This window comes from Monodelphis domestica, chromosome 7, assembly GCF_027887165.1.
Source record: "Monodelphis domestica isolate mMonDom1 chromosome 7, mMonDom1.pri, whole genome shotgun sequence".
Lineage (NCBI taxonomy): Eukaryota > Metazoa > Chordata > Mammalia > Didelphimorphia > Didelphidae > Monodelphis > Monodelphis domestica.
The window spans coordinates 136,524,042-136,545,303 of NC_077233.1; the positions used below are offsets into that span (position 1 = coordinate 136,524,042).

At 35.4% G+C, this 21,262-nt stretch overlaps 1 protein-coding gene across 9 annotated transcripts in view; it reads right to left on the minus strand.

Moving 5' to 3' along the window:
• Window positions 1-21,262, minus strand: part of LOC100013411 (phospholipid-transporting ATPase ABCA3-like) — a 436,423-nt gene that overhangs the window by 134,621 nt on the left and 280,540 nt on the right. For all 9 annotated transcript variants that reach the window (XM_056805572.1, XM_056805570.1, XM_056805568.1 and 6 more), the window contains one exon: window positions 7,485-7,635. In XM_056805572.1, coding sequence (XP_056661550.1) covers window positions 7,485-7,635 — 151 coding nt within the window. The remainder of the gene's footprint in view (window positions 1-7,484; window positions 7,636-21,262) is intronic.

Here is a 21,262-nt window from a genome sequence, read left to right on the forward strand (position 1 = left end):
TTCTGTGTTTCTACTCCCATTGTTTTTTCTCTGAATGTGGATAGTGTCCTTTCTCATAGATCCCTCTGGGTAGTACCAGAACACTGCATTGCCACTAATGGAGAAGTCCATTACATTCGATTGTACCACAGTATATCAGTCTCTGTGTATAATGTTCTCCTGGTTCTGTTCCTTTTGCTCTGCATCACTTCCTAGAGGTTGTTTCAGTTTACATGGAATTCCTCCACTTTATTATTCCTTTTAGCACAACAGTATTCCATCACCAACATATACCACAATTTGTTCAGCCATTCCCCAATTGAATGAAAATGAGGCATCCCCTCATTTTCCAATTTTTTGCCACCACAAAGAGTGCAGTTATGAATATTCTTGTACATGTCTCTTTCCTTATTTTCTCTTTGGGGTACAAATCCAGAAGTGCTATGGTTGGATCAAAGGGTATACAGTCTTTTAGTGCCCTTTGGGCATAGTTCCAAATTTGATTTTTTTGTACATTATCAATTGGAGAATGACTTGATTTAGCTCTTTGTAAACTTGAGTAATTAGACCTTTGTCAGAGGTTTTTGTAATGAAGATTGTTTCCCAATTTATTACTTTCCTTTTAATTTTGGTTACATTGGTTTTGTTTGTACAAAACCTTTTAAATTTGATGTAATCAAAATTATTTATTTTACATTTTGTGACTTTTTCTAAGTCTTGCTTGGTTTTAAAATCTTTCCCTTCCCAAAGGTCTGATATGTGTACTATTCTGTGTTCACATAATTTACATATAGTTTCCTTCTTTATGTTCAAGTCATTCACCCATTCTGAGTTTATCTTGGTGTAGGGTGTGAGGTGTTGATCCAAGCCTAATCTCTCCCATACTGTCTTCCAATTTTCCCAGCAGTTTTTATCAAATAGTGGACTTGTCCCAAAAGTTGGGATCTTTGGGCTTGTCATAGTCTGTCTTACTGAGGTCACTTACCCCATGTCTATTCCACTGATCCTCCTTTCTGTCTCTTATCCAGTACCAAATTGCTTTGATGGCCACTGCTTTATAGTTTGAAATATGGAACTGTAAGGCCACCTTCCTTTGCATTTTTTTTCATTATTTCCCTGGATATCCTTGGTCTTTTGTTCTTCCAAATGAATTTTGTTATGGTTTTTTTCTAATTCAATAAAAAAATTTTTTTGGAAGTTCGATGGGTATGGCACTAAATAAATAAATAAGTTTGGGTAGGATGGTCATTTTTATTATGTTAGCTTGTCCTACCCATGAGCAGCTAATGTTTTTCCAATTGCTCAGATCTACTTTTAGTTGTGTGGAAAGTGTTTTGTAGTTGTGTTCATATAGTTCCCGTGTTTGTCTCAGCAGATAGATTCCTAAGTATTTTATATTGTCTAGGGTGATTTTAAATGGAATTTCTCTTTCTAATTCTTGCTGCTGAGCTGTGTTGGAGATACATAGAAATGCTGATGATTTATGTGGGTTTATTTTGTATACTGAAATATTGCTAAAGTTGTTATTTCCACTAGCTTTGTCAGTTGATTCTCTAGGATTCTTTAAGTAGACCATCATATCATCTGCAAAGAGTGATAGCTTGGTCTCTTCATTGCCAATTTTAATACCTTCAATTTCTTTTTCTTTAATTTCTACTGCTAATGTTTCTAGTATAATGTTAAATAATAAAGATGATAATGGGCATCCTTGTTTCACTCCTGATCTTATTGGGAATGCATATAGTTTATCCCCATTACAGATGACATTGGCTGATGGTTTTAGATAGATACTGTTTATTGTTTTTAGGAAAGACCCTTGTATTTCTATACTTTCTAGTGTTTTTAATAGGAATGAGTATTGTATTTTGTCAAAGGCTTTTTCTGTGTCTATTGAGATAATCATATGATTATTGTTGGTTTGCTTGTTGATATGGTCAATTATGTGTATGGTTTTCTTAATATTGAACCATCCTTCCTTTCCTGGTATAAATCTCACCTGATCATAGTGAATAACCCTCATGATGACTTGCTGGATTCTTTTTGCTATTTAAGATTCTTACATCAATCTTCATTAAGGACATTGGTCTATAGTTTTATTTCTCTGTTTTTGACCTGTCTGACTTCGGAATAAGTACCATGTTTGTGTTATAAAAGGAATGTAGTAGAACTCCCTCTTTGTTTATTATGTCAATTAATTTGTATAGTATTGGGATTAGCTGTTATTTGAATGTCTGATAGAATTCACTTGTGAATCCATTAGGCCCTGGGGATTTTTTCTTCCTGGAGTTCTTTGATGGCTTGTTCAATTTCTTTTTCTGATATGGGATTATTTAAGAATTCTATTTCTTTTTCTGTTAATCTAGGCAATTTATATTTTTGTAAATATTCATCCATATCACCTAGATTGGCATATTTATTGCCATATAATTGGGCAAAATAGTTTTTAATGATTGCCTTAATTTCTTCTTCATTGGAGGTGAGGTCTTTCTTTTCATCTATGCTACTGTTAATTTGGTTTTCTTCTTTCCTTTTTTTATTAGATTGACCAGTACTTTGTCTATTTTGTTTGTTTTTTTTTAATACCCATTTCTAGTCTTATTTATTAGTTCAATAGTTCTTTCACTTTTGATTTTATTAATTTCTCCTTTAATTTTTAGAACCTCTAATGTAGTTTTCTTCTGGGGTTTTTTGATTTGTTCGCTTTCGAATTTTTAATTTGCATGTCCAATTCATTGACCTCTGCCCTCCCTAATTTGTTAATATATGAACTCAAGGATATAAAATTTCCCCTGAGTACTGCTTTGGCTGCATCCCATAGATTTTGAAAGGATGTCTCATCATTGTTATTTTCTTCAATGAAATTGTTTCTATGATTTGTTCTCTAACTGATTTTGGAGAATCATATTATTTAATTTCCAATTAATTTTTGATTTGGCTCTCCATGTACCCTTACTAATCATTATTTTTATTGTGTTATGATCTGAAAAGGTTGCATTCATTATTTCTGCTTTTCTGCATTTGTTTGCTATGTTTTTATGACCTAGTACATGGTCAATATTTGTGAATGTACCATGTGCTACTGAAAAGAAGATATATTCCTTTTTGTCCCTATTTATTTTTCTCCATATATCTATTAACTCTAATTTTTCCAAGATTTCATTCACATATCTTACCTCTTTCTCATTTATTTTTTGATTTGATTTATCTAAATTTGATAGTGGTAGGTTCAGGTCTCCCACTAGTATAGTTTTACTATCTATTTACTTCTTAAATTCCACTAGTTTCTCCTTTAGAAATTTGGATGCTATACCATTTGGTGCATACATGTTGATTATTGATATTTCCTGATTTTCTATACTCCCTTTTATCAGGATGTATTTACCTTCCCTATCCCCTTTAGATCTATTTTTACTTTGGCTTTGTCAGATATCATGATTGCAACTCTTGCCTTCTTTCTATAAGTTGAGGCCCAATAGGTCTTGCTTCAACCTTTAGTTCTGACCTTGTGAGTATCTACCCGTCTCAGGTGTGTTTCTTGTAGACAATATATGGTAGGATTTTGGATTCTAATCCACTCTCCTATTTGTCTATGTTTTATGGGTGAGTTTATCCCATTCATGTTCAAAAGTTATGATTGTCACTTGTGAATTCCCTAGCATTTTGATATCCTCTCCTAGTTCTGTCCTTTCTTTTTTTTTGCTATATCCTTTTAAACCAGTGGTTTACTTTTAATCAATCCCCCTAATCCCCTCCCTTAATATGCTTCCCTTTCTGGCCCCTCCCTTTTTGTTCCCTTCTTGTTTTTTCTTAGGGTCTGTTAAGCTCCCTCCACCCTCTCTTTCCCTCCCTTTTTGTACTCCCTCCCCTCTACCCTCCTTAGTTTTCCCTTCTTATTTAACCTGTAGTATAAGATAGAATTCAAGGGCCCAATGGATCTAGATGCTCTTCACTCTCAGGATTGATTTCACTGAGAGTAAGATTTAAGTATTACCTATTAGCACTCTCTTCCTCTCCTTCTCATAAGAGTATTCTTCCCCTCCCCTTCCCATGTGTATATTTGTGTGATAAAGATTATCCTATTCATCTTATTTCTTCAAGTATCTCTTGGTGCCATCTTTGATTCCCCCCCACCCTTTTTTCTCTTTTTTTGCATATCATCTTATAGCCCATAATGCCCCAATCTCTTTCTGTGAGTAATTGTTCTAATGACTATAATAATGAATACAATTTTTGAGAGTTACAAATAACATTTCCTCTCTCTCTCTCTCTCTCTCTCTCTCTCTCTCTCTCTCTCTCTCTCTCTCCATATTGTAAAATTGAGATTTGAACTCTGGACTTCAATCCCCACAAGCCCTTGCTCCACTTCCCCAGAATGCTTTGTAATCTCATGCAATTCTGAGGTGGGCCGAGATCGAGGAAGGATTTAAGCTGATGGCAAAGGCTTTTGGGCGCTCTCTTTTTGGACTTCCATTTTGGAGCAGATGTGGCTCTTTCCATAATGTAGGTGAGGTCTTGTCTAGGCCTCTGGCCTAGGCACATTTTCCTTATCCTGTATTCTCTTTAATCCTTAATAAACCTCTACAAAATATAATACTCCTTGCAGAGAGAAACTAATTTCTACCAGCCTCAGTCTCCCCATAGTCTCGACCCTAAATTTTAACTGTTACAATATATCTATAATTTGATATAATTGTAGCCCTTTAAGAAGAGAGTTTGAATAAAAGAACACCCCCCTCCTTTCTTATTTACCTTTTCATGTTTCTCTTGATCTTTGTGTTTGGTTATCAAACTTTCCACTTAGTTCTGGTCTTTTCTTTACAAATACTTGGAAATCTTCTATTTTGTTGAATGCCCATACTTTCTCCTGGAAGTATATAGTTATATTTTGATGGATAGGTGATTCTTGGTTGAAGACCCAGTTTTCTTGCCTTTCTGAGTATCATAGTGAAGGCCTTGTGGTCCTTTAGTGTGGAAGCTGCCAGGTCTTGTGTGATCCTGATTGGTGCTCCTTGGTATATGAATTGTCTCTTTTTGGCTTCTTGTAGAATTTTCTCCTTAGTTTGAAAGGTCTGGAATTTGGCAATTACATTCCTGGGAGTTGTCTTTTGAGGATTTAGTGTAGAGGGTGTTCTATGAACTCTTTCAATGTCTATTTTTTCCCTTGTTCAAGAACATCAGGACAGTTTTCTTGGATGATTTCTTATAGTATGATGCCAAGATTTCTGTTCATTTCTAGCTTTTCAGGTAGACCTTTCTCATTGTGATCTGTTTTCCTGATCTGTCATCTTGGTGATTTATGTTTTCTTCTATTTTGTCAGTCTTTTGACTTTGCTTTATTAATTCTTGCTGTTTTGCAAGATCATTGGTTTCCAGATGTCCAATTCTGGCCCTTAAGGCCTGGTTTCCTGTCATAATCTTTTGATTTTCTGCTTTAATCTTTTGGTTTTCTGCTATAACCTTTTCATTTTCTCTTTGAACTATTTCCCACTTTTCTTGCCAGAAGGCTTTCATCTTTTTGATAAGTTTCAATTTAAATTCTTCTAGAGCTTGTGGACAATTTCCATTTTTGGAAGGTTTTGGTTTTATTTGAATTTCCTCCTGTATTTCCTCTGTAGCCTTGTTTTTTTTCCCCCATAAAAATTTTCGAGGGTCAATGCCTTTTTTTTTCCATGGAGAGTATTTGTGGCTCGTGTGTACAATTTGCCATCACTGTGGATGTTTTTACTTCCCTTTTTAGTCAGAAATCTGAGTGAGATGGGCAGGCTCTCTGTGCATGGATTTAAGGAGCAAGAATTTTGCCTGAGTGAAGCTCTCGAATCTTTGCAGCCTCTGCTATTTTCTGCCCTTCTCTGCGCCACCTTCCCGAGAGTGCCCGTGGTCTGCGCTCCTCAGACCATTGGGGTTTCAGGTGTAGCTGCTCTCAGGGGTAGGTATTTAGTAGTCTTAGTCAGCTCCCAAGGACCTAGAGGTGCTCCTTGCTTACTGCAGAGGTGCCCCTTGCTCACTCTCTGATGCTGGCACGAGCTGGCTCTGACTCTGGCTCTGTAGGTGGGGTGGGGGAGGGTAGATCAGCTCACATTTGGGTTGGAGGTTTTCCACCCCCTTATAGTGTGGAAATGTCCAAATACCATGCACCTTCAATGCTGCGCCATACTGTAGAGTCCCTTCATTCTTATGAATTTGTTGTTTTGTTTTTTTTTTGGTCTTTTGAGGTAGTCTATATATTGGTGGATGCTGAGGAGAGGAAGTGTCCCACGTCTAGACTGCTGCCATGCTTACCCAGAAGTAAGAATCTATTTTCTGATACCATAACAGAACATATCTTGCTTGAATCAAATAAATCATAGGTTTTGGACTTGATGCAAAATAAGTCCTTAATTTAGATTTTATTTTTTAAACCACTGCATAGGGGGAAGCTGGATGGCTCAGTGGATTGAGTACCAGACCTAGAGGCAGGAGGTCCTAGGTTCAATACTGGTCTCAGACATTTCCTAGCTATGTGACCCTGGGCAGGTCACTTAACCCCCATTGCCAGTTTTCTGCCTTGGAACCAATGGTTCCAAGATAGAAAGTAAGGGTTAAAAAAAAAAGCCACTGGATAAATTGGAGTGACTTTACACAGGAAGTGCATTTGAACTGGCTGAAGAAACTTGGTCACATCTTATGGGTTGTTTATAAAAGAGCAGGCCAGTCTGAAACCTAGAGTTCTAAGTATCTAGTAACAATGACAGAACCTCTAGTCAAACCCTTGAAAATTCATTCTTTGGGGGAGGAATGAAAGAAGAGCCCTTTAGCCCAGGTCTTTGATCTCCTCTCCCTAATCTCACCACTGGCTTGGCTGGAGGAGAACCTTGTGAATATCAGAGGATCCTGGATTTTTCATCAGTGTTCTATCAGCATCCTTGATAAAACAATGTTTGACTTCAGTGTCTTCACTGGAGTTTAAGACTGGATACAATTACAAATTCAAGAACTTACAAGGAGCCCAGCAAAAAAAAAGCTGTATACAATATTCAAGGGGATCATCCTAAGAATTCTAGCAAGAGGACTTCTAGGATCTATGAGTTTTCTCTTTGTTATAGGTACTCTAAATTTAATAGTTTAATCCCACATTTCCCTGGCTTCCTTATGTACTTGTGAGACAGGGTATCATAGATTTTTGGAGGTTGTTTTATACCAGTTATATCACTGTGGTAAATATCTTTCTAAAAACTACATAAGCTTGGCTGATTGATTGATATCAACTTATAACAATGGGAGGAAGCATGGTAAGGGGGCTTGAGATCTAGCAATAAAAAGATGCCTCTCCAGCCCCTCAGGGCTATCCCTAGACTTTTAGGAGATAAGAATTAGCCACCTGAACTCTAAAGATTCAACTTGTTGATTCAAGTGGGACTAGTGGAGGGAGGGAGAGAAGTTCCAGAGCATGTACTACATCATGAAATCAACTCTGAACATTAATAAACTAAAAATGATCAGCACTGTCCTTAAGGGATCCATCATACCTGCTTATGTTGTCTTTAGGCATGGTAAATGATAACTCAGCTCCCATATTGCTTTCCATAGAGGCCGATGGTATATGTTCATAAATCAGTCTTTCAATTTCTTCTACAAGACAATATTGTTTCTTAACTATGGTCATATGATATCCTGCACCTGAGAGAAAATATTTAAAAATAAAAATAAATATAAAAATAAACTATTTTGGTTTTGGCAGTTACCCTTCCTTATATAACTCTTGGCCTTCAGTTACTTTAAGTCATATCAATATGAAACACCCATTTTTTTTATTACAGCCATTTGATTACAACCATTTATTTATTTGTCTCTAGAGCTCCTTGATCCTATTCCTCAAAGTCTTGTCTTCTTTTGCTTAGCTGGATTTTGGGGTAAGAGGAATCTATGAGGAAAAGGCATTATAAATATAAGGGACCCATGTTCTCCATAAGGTTTTAGAATGATCCTGAGGCTAGATAGGCAAGGATACTCTTTGGATACCAGTCCAAAAGGCTTTGGGGGTAAAGAGCATGTTTATTAGGAGAGGGAACTGAAGGACTCCCTGTGTGTGTGTGCGCGTGTGTGCGTGCGTGCGTGCGTGCGTGCGTGTGTGTGTGTGTGTGTGATAGTAGATATGTTTGTGTGAAGAAGTTAAGAAAAAGAACAGCCAAATAAAAGAAATAGGGAAAAAATGGGAACATGGAGGATAGAGAGAAATGTGCACTCTAGTTTTCCTCCCCTCAGTTGCCCTTTTGCAATGAGATATTTGCCCACAGTCAAATTCAAACCCTTTCCTTCTGGTAGAAGTAGTAGAACAAGATGGATTGTCTGGGAATGAGCAGAGTTGTGTACAAAATCAACCATGAGAGACAGCTGAGGTTCCTGAAATAGTATGAGGCATATTGTAAGAGCCAACACAACCCAAGAATTTTTAGAATGTTTTCTATTACCCAAAAAGAGATTTGTTGTGAAAATAATTGCTGGACTTCATATTATCTGGTTTTAGATTCTTCTTGATATTAGAATGCTTTCTTTTTTAATTAAAAAAGTCTCTTCATGAATAATCCTTCTTCTCTGAGTGTTTATCACACTACTCTTTCTTTTAAAAATTGATTAAAAAATTAATCAAAGTCGGCCTTTTCTTCTTCCTATTTACCCTCAAAATGAAAAAGACAAAGACACATGCATACATATACATGCTTCAATTTGCACTCTGAGTTTATCACCTCTCTGTCAGGAAGTAGAAGCATGATTCATTATGAGTTTTCTCTGGAATCATAATTGTTCAGTGCATTGATTGGAAAATCCTTAAGTCTTCAAAGTTCTTTGTTTTTACAATATTGTTATTATAGAAATTGTATTCTAGTTCTGCTCATTTCATTCTGCACCAATTCAGAAAAAGTCTTCTCAGATTTCTTTGAAACTGTCCCATTTCATTTCTTATAGCACAACAGTATGCTACTACATTCATGTACCATAATTTGTTTAAGCCATTCCCTAATTGATGAGTATCCCCCAATTTCCAGTTCTTTTCTACTTCAAAAAGAGCTACTATATTTCTGTACATATGGGTACTTCTCTTTTATTGACCTCTTTAGTATATATACCTAATAACAGTGTCACTGAGTCAAAGGATATACACATTTTAATGTCTTAATAAATTAATAAGCTTTTCAGAATGGCTGCAGCAGTTCACAGTTCCATTAACAGTGTATTATGGTACTTGTTTCCCCACACTATTGCTTCCAATTCTTTGCCACTACAAAGAGCTGCTAGAAATATTTATTTTTTTAAACCCTTACCTTCCATCTTGGAGTCTATACTGTGCTATGGGAATGGCATCACACTTTTTTCCTGGTTCTCCTGCAACCTCAGAATGGCTACTTCTTAACCTCCTTTGCTAGATCATCATGCCTGTTATGTCTGCTCACTGTGGGTAGATGACAAGGCTCTGTCCTGGTGCTGGTCTTCCCTCACTATACTCTTTTTAGTGATCTCCTAAGTTATCATGGCTTTACTTCTTTTGACTCACGAGAACTATTCAATTCCAATCTCTTGAGATTTAGTCATATCACAATTGTATTTTGGACATTTCAAAGTAGATATCTTGGAGATAATTCAAATTTGAAATGTCCAAAACAGAATAGAATGTCATTCTCCCTAAATCATTCTTTCTGCTGAACATACCTATTGTCTAATCAGTTGTTAAATATTGCTTCTTATTGCATCTAGCATAAAATATAAATTCCTTTGTTTGGCTTTTAAAAAGCAGCTTTAAAACTATATGTATAGTTTTAATTTAACAAACATTAAAGAAATCCTAGCAAACCATAAAAATTTCCATATGCAAAGTAGAATAAAAGTAGAATAAAAAAGGATTGTACATTAAATCATGAATCTCTCTTCTATAGATATAATACTTTAAAAAAGCACATAGAAAATTTGACAAATTAATTTCTTTTCTTTTTTTTAACCCTTACCTTCTAGCTCTCAGAATTGATACTAAGTATTAATTCTAAGGCAGAAAAGCAGTAAGGACTAGGCAATTGGAATTAAGAAACTTGCCCAGGGTGACAATTAGGAAGTATCTGAGGTCAGACTTGAACCCAGGTTCTCCTGACTCCAGGCCTGGCTCTATCCCTTGAGTCACATAGCTGTCCTTCAACTTAATTTCAAAATTGACCTACTTGTCTGTTTCTATCTGAATTTCCTTCTGATTTCTTCAATAAATTTTAAAATGTTTTAATGACCTACTTACTTTTTTTGCTTATTTTTTTTAGCATCATTATTACCTCTTCTAAACTTTCCTCCTAATTAAAAATAGGGAAAAAACCTTTGGAGAAAATGAATATAGTCAAACAAAACAAATCCACATTGTGGGTATGTTCAAAATGTATGTTTATTTCGATACCCTTATTCTATCACCTTTCTGTCAGGAAGTGGGTAACATGCTTCAACACAGATTCCCTGGGAGATATGGTTGGTCACTGTTTTTATCAGATTTCTTTCATCTTTCAAAGTTGTTTTTCTTCAAGATGTTGTCTTTGTATAAATTATTCTTCTGGTGCTTCTTACCACACTCCACATCAAGGAATGAATACCTTTGAAGAGTCTCTGAAATCTCTTTTGTTTTGTCTCTATGGTGTAGTATTTCTTAACATTCATATACCACAAATTGTTCACTAGATTGTGACAATCAGCCCTGCTTTTTTTTTGGGGGGGGGTTGCAGTTCTTTATATCCCTTATGCTTAGAAAGTTTTCTGACACCTAGTAGAAGCTTAATTGTTTGTTAACTTAATGGCTTGACTTGAGTCATTCCCCAATTAATGTTACCCTCCTTAAATTTTATATCTTTTCCCCCTCTTTTAATCACACGTTCAGATCAGGAATTTAATTTTTGTGCAGTTATTCTGCCACTGGTATCATCCTTCCTCTTGACTAGCTGTCTCCCTATCCTTGCCTTCTCTGTTTAGTTTGATATATTTCTAGAACAAATTCTTTCTTTGTGTGTGTTTTCTGTGTATGGCTTTTTGTCTGTGTATATTCAAGTCATCTTATCTGTTTCAGATTAGAAGTTCATCTGATGTCTGCTGGCCTCACCCTCACCATGTTTGTATACACTTTTTCTCATGAATCCAATTATGAGAAATAGTAAGTTCCATCTGTATGAATTTAACATAAATTTTACCCCTCTTCCCTTTTTTAAAAAATGAAAGTTGTGAAAACCAGGGTTGGTCAGTGTCAGTCCCACCCTTTGGGCACACATATATACTATGGGAGGACATCAGAGGCCTGGAAGTTTCTTGGCATCTTGGAAGATGTTTGCCTCTTGTCCCTCGTGACTCCTGGCATCTGGAATCCACATTGAGGTCAAGCCTATTTAAACAGGGTCACCCAGAAGGAGCAACATTAATAGCTTTTTTTTTAAAAAGGGGATCAAGAAAGATAGAAGACCTTTTTTGGGGGTTTTCAGTTCTTGACTCTTTTGGTCTGGAGACTTTTCCTGGTGTGGGTTTTGGCTAGTGAATGGAGACAAGCCCAGCAAACTCAAATTAGCTACGGGTGGCCAGGTGATCATGAGACTATCTCTCTCTGTAACTCCAACTTCTACTATCTAATAAATAATTATAGATTAACATACAGTATCCAGAGAATTTTAATCATAACACATCCTCTTCTTTCTCCTTTTTGCATTAGCATATTTTTCCTACCTTCCCTTTTCATTTTCCATTCAAAAACTTCAGAACAAAATCAATCCCCTTATGTTTCCTCTTTTTCTTATTTAACTGCCTCAGTACTCATTGATGACATTAAGGTTCTTAAGGGACACTTAATTTTTGTTATTCTCCCTCCCCAATTTTTAAAAGAATGTTAGTACTTCATTAAGATAGAGCCCTCTTTAATTGCTTGGATACATTTATCTTTCTAAACCTAATTTTCCCCATAGTGTTTTCAAATTTTCCCAGCAGTTTTTGTCAAATAGTGAGTTGTGGTCCTAAAAGCTGGGGTCTTTGGGTTTATCGAACACTAGCTTATTGAGGTCATTTACCCCTAGTATATTCCATTGATCCACCCTTCTGTCTCAGCCAATACCATATTGTTTTGATGACCACTGCTTTATAGTACAATTTAAGATCTGGTACTGCTAGGCCCCCATCCTTTACATTTTTTTCCATTATTTCCCTTGATATTCTTGATCTTTTGTTCTTCCAGATGAACTTGTTATAATTTTTTCTAATTCTATAAATTTTTTTTCTAATTTGGTAGGTATGGCACTGAATAAGTGGATTAATTTGGGTAGGATTGTAATTTTCATTATATTAACCTGTCTTAACCAGGAGCAATGAATGTTTTTCCAATTGTTTAGATCTAGTTTTAATTACATTTATCTTTCTAGGTTTCTTTTGACTCCTGTATTTGCACTTCAAAATTCCTACTTTGATGTTGTTGTTCAGTCATGTCTTACTCTTTGTGATTCTATGGAATATATCATGCCAGGCCCTCCACTATCTCTTGAAGTCTGAACAAACTCAATTTTGTTTCCATGACACTATCCATCTAATCCTCTCCTTTTACCTTCAATATTTCCCAACATCAAAGGTCTCTTCCAATGATATTCTACCTTCTCATTATGTGATTGCAGTATTTGATTTTCCAATGAATGGTCTGAATTAATTTCTTTAAGTATTGACTGATTTGATTTCCTTCCAGGTCAAGGGACTGGCAAAATTTTGTCTTTGATAGCACTGTAATTTGAAAGCCTCAGTTTTGCAGCATTTGTACCTTTGACTATATGGTCCTCTATCAGCAAGGTGATGTCTCTATTTTTTAATATACTAGCCTGATTTGCCATAACTTTCCAAACAAGGAGCAAGAATCTCTTAATTTCATAACTGCAGTCACAATCTGCAATGATAAAGATCCAAGAACATAAAATCTGACACAGCTTCCATTTATTTCTCCCTCTGTTTGCCAGGCAGTAATGGAGCCAGTTGCCATGATATTAATTTTGATTTTTTATGTTGTTTTAAGCCTTTTTCACTCTCAAGAGGCTTCTTAATTCTTCTTCACTAATTCCTCTTTAGCTCTGTTTCTTTTTCATTAGGAATGCTTCAAAGTCTTCTACTCCATTAAAAATCTATTTGCCTCTTCTACTATGCCATGGGATTATACTTAGCTTTATAGGATTATTGTAAATTATTCTTGGTTGTAAGTCTATATCTTTTACTTTTTATATTACTGCATTCCATCATTTCCTCTTATTAGTAGTATAAGCTTCTTCTGTATTGGCAAACCTATGGCATGGGTATCAGAGCAGGCTGCTCCCTTCCCCCTCTCCTCCATGCCTGAGGACATTTTTCACATCATCCGCCCCTCTGCCCAGAAGTCCAATGGGAGCACTTCCTCCCTCCTCTCTCTGGGGGTAATGGGGTAGCTCACATGTGGTGTGAGGGTGCCCTTTGGGCACTCAGTCTTTAAAAGGTTCACCATTACTAGGTGCTAGGTCTTGTGAGACCCTGAGCGGTCCATTGGTGTTGAGCTTTCTTTCTGGCTGTTTAAAACTTAACATAAATACTTATCATTAGTCCTCTGGAATTGTGCTTGGTCATTATGCTGATCAGATTTCCTATGCCTTTCAAAGTTATTTGTCTTTACCATATTGTTGTCATCACATACATGGTTCTAGTTATGTTCATTTATCTCTGACTCATTTTATGTATATCTTCCCAGGTTTTTCTCAAATAATCTCCTTCATAATTTCTGACAGCATAATAGTATTTTATCATTTTCATATAACATTGTTCAGCTATTCCCCAACATGGTTGGACACCATCTTAGACTCCCATTCTTTGGCACCTCAAAAAGAGTTATAACTTTTTGTACAGCCATAGTTAAGAGTTGGTTTTGCTTAAGACTATTTTCTCTCTTTGTCTACTTTCCCTCTTATTTGCCCATTCTTTCTTTCCCCTTTTCTCTCCTGTTTCTTTGTTGAGTACTTCTGTACTTTTGTACCCAACTCTTTCTGTGTTTATGTATGTATGAGTATTCTTTCTTCCTTTTAACAGTTTAGATGAGAGTGAATCTGAATTCTCAGCAGATCTCCTTCCCTACCCCAACACATCACCCACTTCTAGACTTATACTTTTAGACCATGATTATGTAAAATAATATTCTCTAACAGTCCTTTATCTCCTTTCCCCTCACCCTTCTAGTGTATTCCTCTTCCCTTCAATTTTCATCCTTCATTTAAGATCACCAAGTGATTAAAGAGTTTTCAGGTCTAATGAGATTCCTTTAATAAACCCCAGATGATGATAGTGTTCAGAGGGGATATATGTATCATCTACCCTTAATAGAATATAAGCAATTAATCCTTGTTTAGTCCTTTGTGATTATTTGTTCATATTTATCTTTTTGTGTTTCTATAATTCTTGTGTTTGCACTTTGAAGTTTCTATACTGCTCTGGTCTTTTTGTCAAGAATGTTTGAAAATCCTCAATTTCATTTAAAATATTTCATTCTCCCTGCTCCTCACCCCTTCATATTTACACTTAAGTATTGCTGAATAAGTTATTCTTGGTTGCAAGGCTACACACACACACTCACAGATATCAGCCTACAGATATAGATAGAAATCTGTCTATAGGTACCTATTCATCTATATCTATATCCGCATATATTCTGAAATATATAGGAGCTCTTCTCTCTTTGAAGTAGTGTAGCAATGGGAAATAAAGGTTGCAAGGAATGATTGACAGGGGCTTGAGACCAGAATCTTTCTGAGCCTAGTGCAATCAGAATTCTTAGGATTAACTGCCACTCTGGACCTGAGAGAGGAAAGAGACATGTGTGTCTGAGACATCCCGAAGCCCATCTATCAAGATACTGGCCTTTGAATATCTACTGTGTAATAGATAATAATGAGGGGGTATATTTGATGGTTAAAAGAATTCAGATTTCAACCTTTCCCATTTCCCTTTCCTTCATCCCTTCTCTGTTAAATAAATTCAATATTTTTATATGTTTCTTCCTCTGTATTACTTTCCTTCACCACTTCCTAAATATACATGCTTTTAACAGTTGGCAGAGCTAGGTAGGTTTAAGAAATCTTAGGAAGTTAAGTTTTATTTATATATATAAAAAAACAGTTTCTATAGGGAAGGTCAGTTAAGTTAAGGTTGGAAGATTCTATTTCCATTCTGAGAGTGGGACATTCCAAGGGTGGGGGACAGCAGAATTCTGAGACTTTAGCTAAGCTGGTAGAGGTATTTAATTATTAAATACCTTTTGCCACATGGTCTAGGTGGCCATATTGTTAGCCATATTGGATTTTTTCAAGTTTTTCCTTTTATTGTTTATAAAAAAGTTATTCACAGTGGATTATAAAAACTCCAATTCACTTGTATTCACAAGTTATCTTTATCAAACACTTTATCAAAGTGTTATCTTTAAATGTAAACATGTCTGGAGACATGGTAATGGATGTTTTGATTGTATTTTGGGAGTTCATTCTTCATATCCCATACATTGTTTGTTTTCTTCCCTAATGTTTGTTATGTAGGATTGGATTCTAGATGGATGAAACCTTTAATGGCTATCACAATGCTAACTGTCCTGTCTCATGTCCCCATATTTTGTATCTGTCTTTGTGTCCTGTATAAGTGTAGACTGGCATTCTTTCTCATTGGCAAATGGTTTAAAGTGATTATAATTTGGTTAATAAAGGATTCAGAGCTCAAACTAATGGTGACATGTATGAAAAAAACAGCTGGATCAGATGGAACTATATATAAAAGATAAGTTTATAAACACAGAATATGGCTGTGGGGAAAATGTAAACATTGGTGCAAAGGAAAATCTAAACAGGTTATAACAAGAAGAGGCTGGAGGGATGGTTACTCTATTTCCATTGACAGATCTCCCTGTAGTCTCAAAGAATGAAATATTCCAGGTTAAGATACACAAAAGATTCACCCCAGAAAACTTGGAATCCATTAAGAAACAAACCTCAGCTTTTGTGGATGAACCCAATCATGTAATCAAAGAAATAAGGAGGCCTATTGATTTCTTTGACCCTGATTATAATGATTTTGCCCTGTTAATGAAGGAACTATTAACAAAAAGAGAATGTAATAAATTCATAGAGGAGATAAGATCAGACCCTCTATTGGTATCCTGGACAGAAAGATATGATATGGACATGAATGATAAGGATCACTATGATGGAATGAAAGAATATAGGCAAGCGATTTTGGAGGTTATGAGTCAGTATACAAAAAGACCAAATGCTTGGTCAAAATTTGAAGGCATAAAGCAAAAACTCACAGAAACACCTACATCATTTTTAGACCATATCACTGAGTCTCCTGAGACATATCTTAATATGGATGTCCTTGAAGAGAGGACAACTTCCCATATAAAGAGGATATTTATAAAAAATACCATACCCAAAATTAAACTATTCTTTAAAAATAACTATCCTGATTGGGAGGAAATGGAACTGGAAGACATTAGGTGAAAGGCAACATACTTGACCACAGATAATGAGGAATATAGAGATACAGCAATGGAAGAACTTAAAAGAAAGCATAGGGAAGCAGAACTTAAGGCTACAGAAAGTAAGATAAAAGAGGTCAAAGTGGTGGCTGCATTGAGATCAATAAAGCCCAACAATAATAATAATTACTATAAGCCAAGGGATAGGAGATCAGATCCCCAATGTTGTTTCCTCTGTAATAGGGTTGACCATTTTTGTGAAAGAATGCAGGTTTAGAGGCCAGTTTGTGAGAGAAATGAACAGTTATAAAGGATATAATAGGAACAATGGTTGGAAGAATAACTATTTCTCCTTGCAGTGGAAATGTATGCCAAAATGCCTGTTGCCAACGAGCCCAAGGACCAGATCTCAACACTATGTAGGACTGGGTTATGTCTGGAGCAAGGCCTAAATATAGTCGGGTTATTAAGGGTGATCAGAGCAAAGGGGCATGTTCCTTGTGAAGATTTCCCCAGTGTATTTCTGTAATTAAATCAAGACATGATAAATTGAGAGTAAATGAAAATGAGTATAATGGCAATAAGGTTAATGAAGATATATATGAATTGATTGAATCAAAGGATAATATAATTAGTGTTAATAATTGTAAGGAAAAAGAAAGTAATATAAATTTAGTAGAAAATTCTAATGAATGTAAAGTAAGGGAAAATAGTGAAGAATGTAAACTGAATAATGGTAACAAGATTGTAAATGAGAACAATGATAGAAGTTGGAGAATATAAGGACCAAGGATAGTAGTGCAAAAGCTGATGATGGAAAATCCTGGGAATATCATGTAGTTCAAGCAGATGTAAACTTGGATGGTCAGGAAATGAGTGAGCTTTGTACTGATGTTACTGTGCTAGCAGTACTGATTGGAAACATTTCAACTTCCAAACAGTATAGAACCATATGTATCTGTTACAATAGGTGGTCAAATTGATGATCTTTTGGTTGATACTGGAGCCAGTAAGTCAGTTTTGCAAAGTCTTCCTAAGAATTGTAGAGTTGTTGGTACAATGGAAGTAAAAGGAGCAACTGGAAAACAAGAGAAAGTAGCAAAATTACAACCTAAAACGTTTACTTTAGGTCCTTTATCTGTGGAGCATGCATTTCTTTGTATGCCAGATTATCCCATGAATCTTCTAGGTGGAGATTTGTTACATAAATTATGAGCAACAATCCAATATACTGATTTTGGTGATATATCATTACATCTACCAGAAGAATCTCTGGAAGCTTTTCCATTGCTCTTCTTAGATTCGGTCAGTACAGAGGATGAGTTAGATTCAATCTACCCTATACCTGAAGATATCCCTGAAGATTTATGGTCAAAGTTTTCCACAGATGTAGGTCTATTGAAATCAACTACTCCAGTAAGAGTGAGGACTAAGGAAGGACCAGTTTCTTGTGTACCTCAATATCCCTTAAGTAAAGAAGCAATAGAGGGTATCAGACCAATCATTGAATCCCTACCTAATCCAACAAGGCATAATTATACCTTGCTTCTCAGAATATAATACACCTATTCTTTCAATCAAAAAGCTAAAGCTAGATAAAAATGGCAAAGTAGTATACAGATTCACTCAGAATTTAAAATCTGTAAATGATCACGTGGTAAAGACACATCCTATTGTACCAAGCCCAGCTGCTATATAATTTCTTCCATTCCAAGCCAGGCAAGATATTCCATTATGGTAGATTTATGCTCAGTGTTTTTCTCGATACCAATCCACGAGGATTCTTAAAAGATCTTTGCTTTTACCTGGGAGAAAACTTAGTAGACACGGACTCATTAACCACAGGGATTCAACGATTTGCCAAGCCAGTTCTCATAAATTTTAAATAGAGATCTAAAAACCATAATGTTCAAGGAAAGTAAAATAGTGCATTTTGTTGATGATATCCTCCTAGCATCTCCAAGCAGTAAAGCATGTCTCAGAGATTGCAAGATTCTTTTGACAGAATTATATAAACATGGACATAAAATCTCCAAGGCAAAATTACAGTGGGTTTTGCCTCAAGTGCAATAGCTTGGATTTGTGTTAACAAAGGGTTCTAGAAGTATCACACAGAAAAGAATAACAGACATCCAGAAACTGAGTGCACCTAAGTCCAAAAAGCAACTCAGAGCTGTTCTTGGAACAACTGGTTTCTGTAGGCAATGGATACCTGGGTATAGTGAAATAACTAAGTGTCTAACAGAATTAACCAGGAATACAGAACCAGAACCTCTGAAACTAAAACCTGTTTGCCAAAAATTCAACCAAGTGGCATTCAGACAGAAAGGTTTAGGTGGTAGCCCTTTAGCATATTGTCCATTTGAGAGTCTGCAAATTGATTACAACAGCATGCCAAAGCTGGAAGATACAAGTTTTGTCTGGTAATTGTGGACAGATCAACCAAGTGGCCTGAAGCATTTCCATCAAATACAAATACAGCTAGCTTTGTGGTAAAAGTGTTGATTAAGGAAATTATTGCTAGATTTGGAGTACCACTAACCATAGACTTTGATAAGGGATCTCATTTCACCCAAGATATCCTGAAAAGAGTCTATGAGAATCTAGGAATAATACCCAAATATCATGTTCCTTATCACCCACAAGGTTCAGATCAGGTGGAGTGTGTAAATAGGGAACTCAAGACTATGGTGGGGAAGATCTGTGCTGAAACTCATCTAATATGGCTAGATATTCTTCCCATAGCTTTGTTTTACTTACATATGAGACCAAGAGCAGATTTACATGTATCATCCTATGAAATGCTCTTTGGACATGCTCCATGACAGGCAAAAACTTGTAAGACAGTCTATACATCTCTCTTAGGAGGAACTTCTTACTTAAGTGCTTTACAACAATAACTTAAAAGAACTACATGATATGAGAGTATTGATCCAAGTTGGTCCATGGTATCATGGTATCATTGTTCACATATAAAATTAGCACATGGTATTAATAATGAAAATGTACAAATCATTGAAGAAGAAATTAATTGTGAAAGCTGAGACTCATCAGGCAAGTTGAGTCTGCAGTCAAAAAGATCAGTAAGGAGAGGACCATTCCAGTGGAAGAGGACATCTAGATAGAAGAGGACAATGAAGATGAAGAAGAGAATTCAGGAATTAATGGACATTGTTAAAAGATTAAAACTTATAAATTTAAAGACTTTGAGAAATTTGCAATAAAGAGGACCAAGTAACTAATGGACCAATGGATTAAAATTTGGGGTAATGTATTATAACACAAAGCAACGTAACACATTCACACAAACAAACATAAATATATTTATTACCATGTAGTTGGAGAAGAATTATTCAATCAAGATAAGATGAGAAGACAAGGAAAGATCTGAAGTAGTGGCAAGTATATTACATGCAACAGTAACAACACTAACATAACAGTAACACTAACATTACACTAGCAAAACAATATGACATAGCAAAAATAACAACATAACAAAATATAAACACAAATACATAAACAAGGTTAGGTTACATTGATTCACTATTTGAATGAATGAAATAATGTATTGTTAGTGTACTAGCAATGTTATATTTAGTTACTTATTAACAAAACTTAGATACTTAGTTTAGTATAGAAATATAGCTAGACAAGAGAATTTTATTAAGATAGGGCTTTAGTTAGATAAAGATTAAAATTTAAGATAAATAAGACAAGAAGGTACTGACTTGCATTACAGCATACATAGCAACATACATTACATAACAAATAACATATAACATCACATATCAAACAAAATTGTAAATACATATGTAAATATATGTAAATTGTATATATTATAGTTAGGATTGTAAATTAGTTGTATTATTGTGTGTATGTATATATGTAACATATACATAATATATATAAATATGAATGGTATATAGCACACATGTATATATTATATGTATGTATTACATGTATATATGTATAAATGTAAATTATGTAAATAGATAACTTATGTATAATTTTATGTATTGTTCCATGTAGTTTGCATAAGTGAATTTAATGTTTTGGTTTCATTTCTGTGTAAAACTTATGCAATGTTGTGTTTATTGTAATTTTCAAAAAATTTTCTCTAAGTTTGCTGTTATGCATTACAATAGTGGTAGAATGTTCTGTATTAGTTGATAAGAGTAGTATTTATGAGTTTAATGTTTGCATGGAATTTGTGTTTATCTTTTGCTTTTGATGTTATTTGCTTGTTGTGCTTTTGCATATGTTTGAAAGTTGTACTTGTTCATTATTTAATCCCTTTTTCCTTTCCTTGATAAAATCCCTAGAATAGATTAGTATTAGATAAGATAGTTGAGTGTAGGTTGTTATTTTGGGTAGATATTTTTTAGTTTAGGTAATCTCTAAGTAAGTTAGTTGGGCACAAATGCCAAAATAGTGTTTTCAACATGATTTAGGCTTTGTGTAAAGGGGGGACGTTTTGGGAAATAAAGGTCACAAGGAATGATTGGCAGGGGCTTGAGACAAGAATCTTTCTGACCCTGGTGGAGTCAGAATTCTTAGGAGCAGTGGGTTAACTGCCACTCTGGACCTGAGAGGGGAAGGAGACAGGTGTGTGTCTGAGACATCCTAAAGTCCATCTATCAAGATACTGGCCTTTAAATATCTACTGGCTGTGGTGAGAAGTTATCTTCAGTCATCTGCTGAATATTGTGACTAGATTGCTGACATCTACTTGGAAGAGACCGTCTGTGGACGTTACACCTGGGAATCTTGTTTCTGGCTTACCAAAGA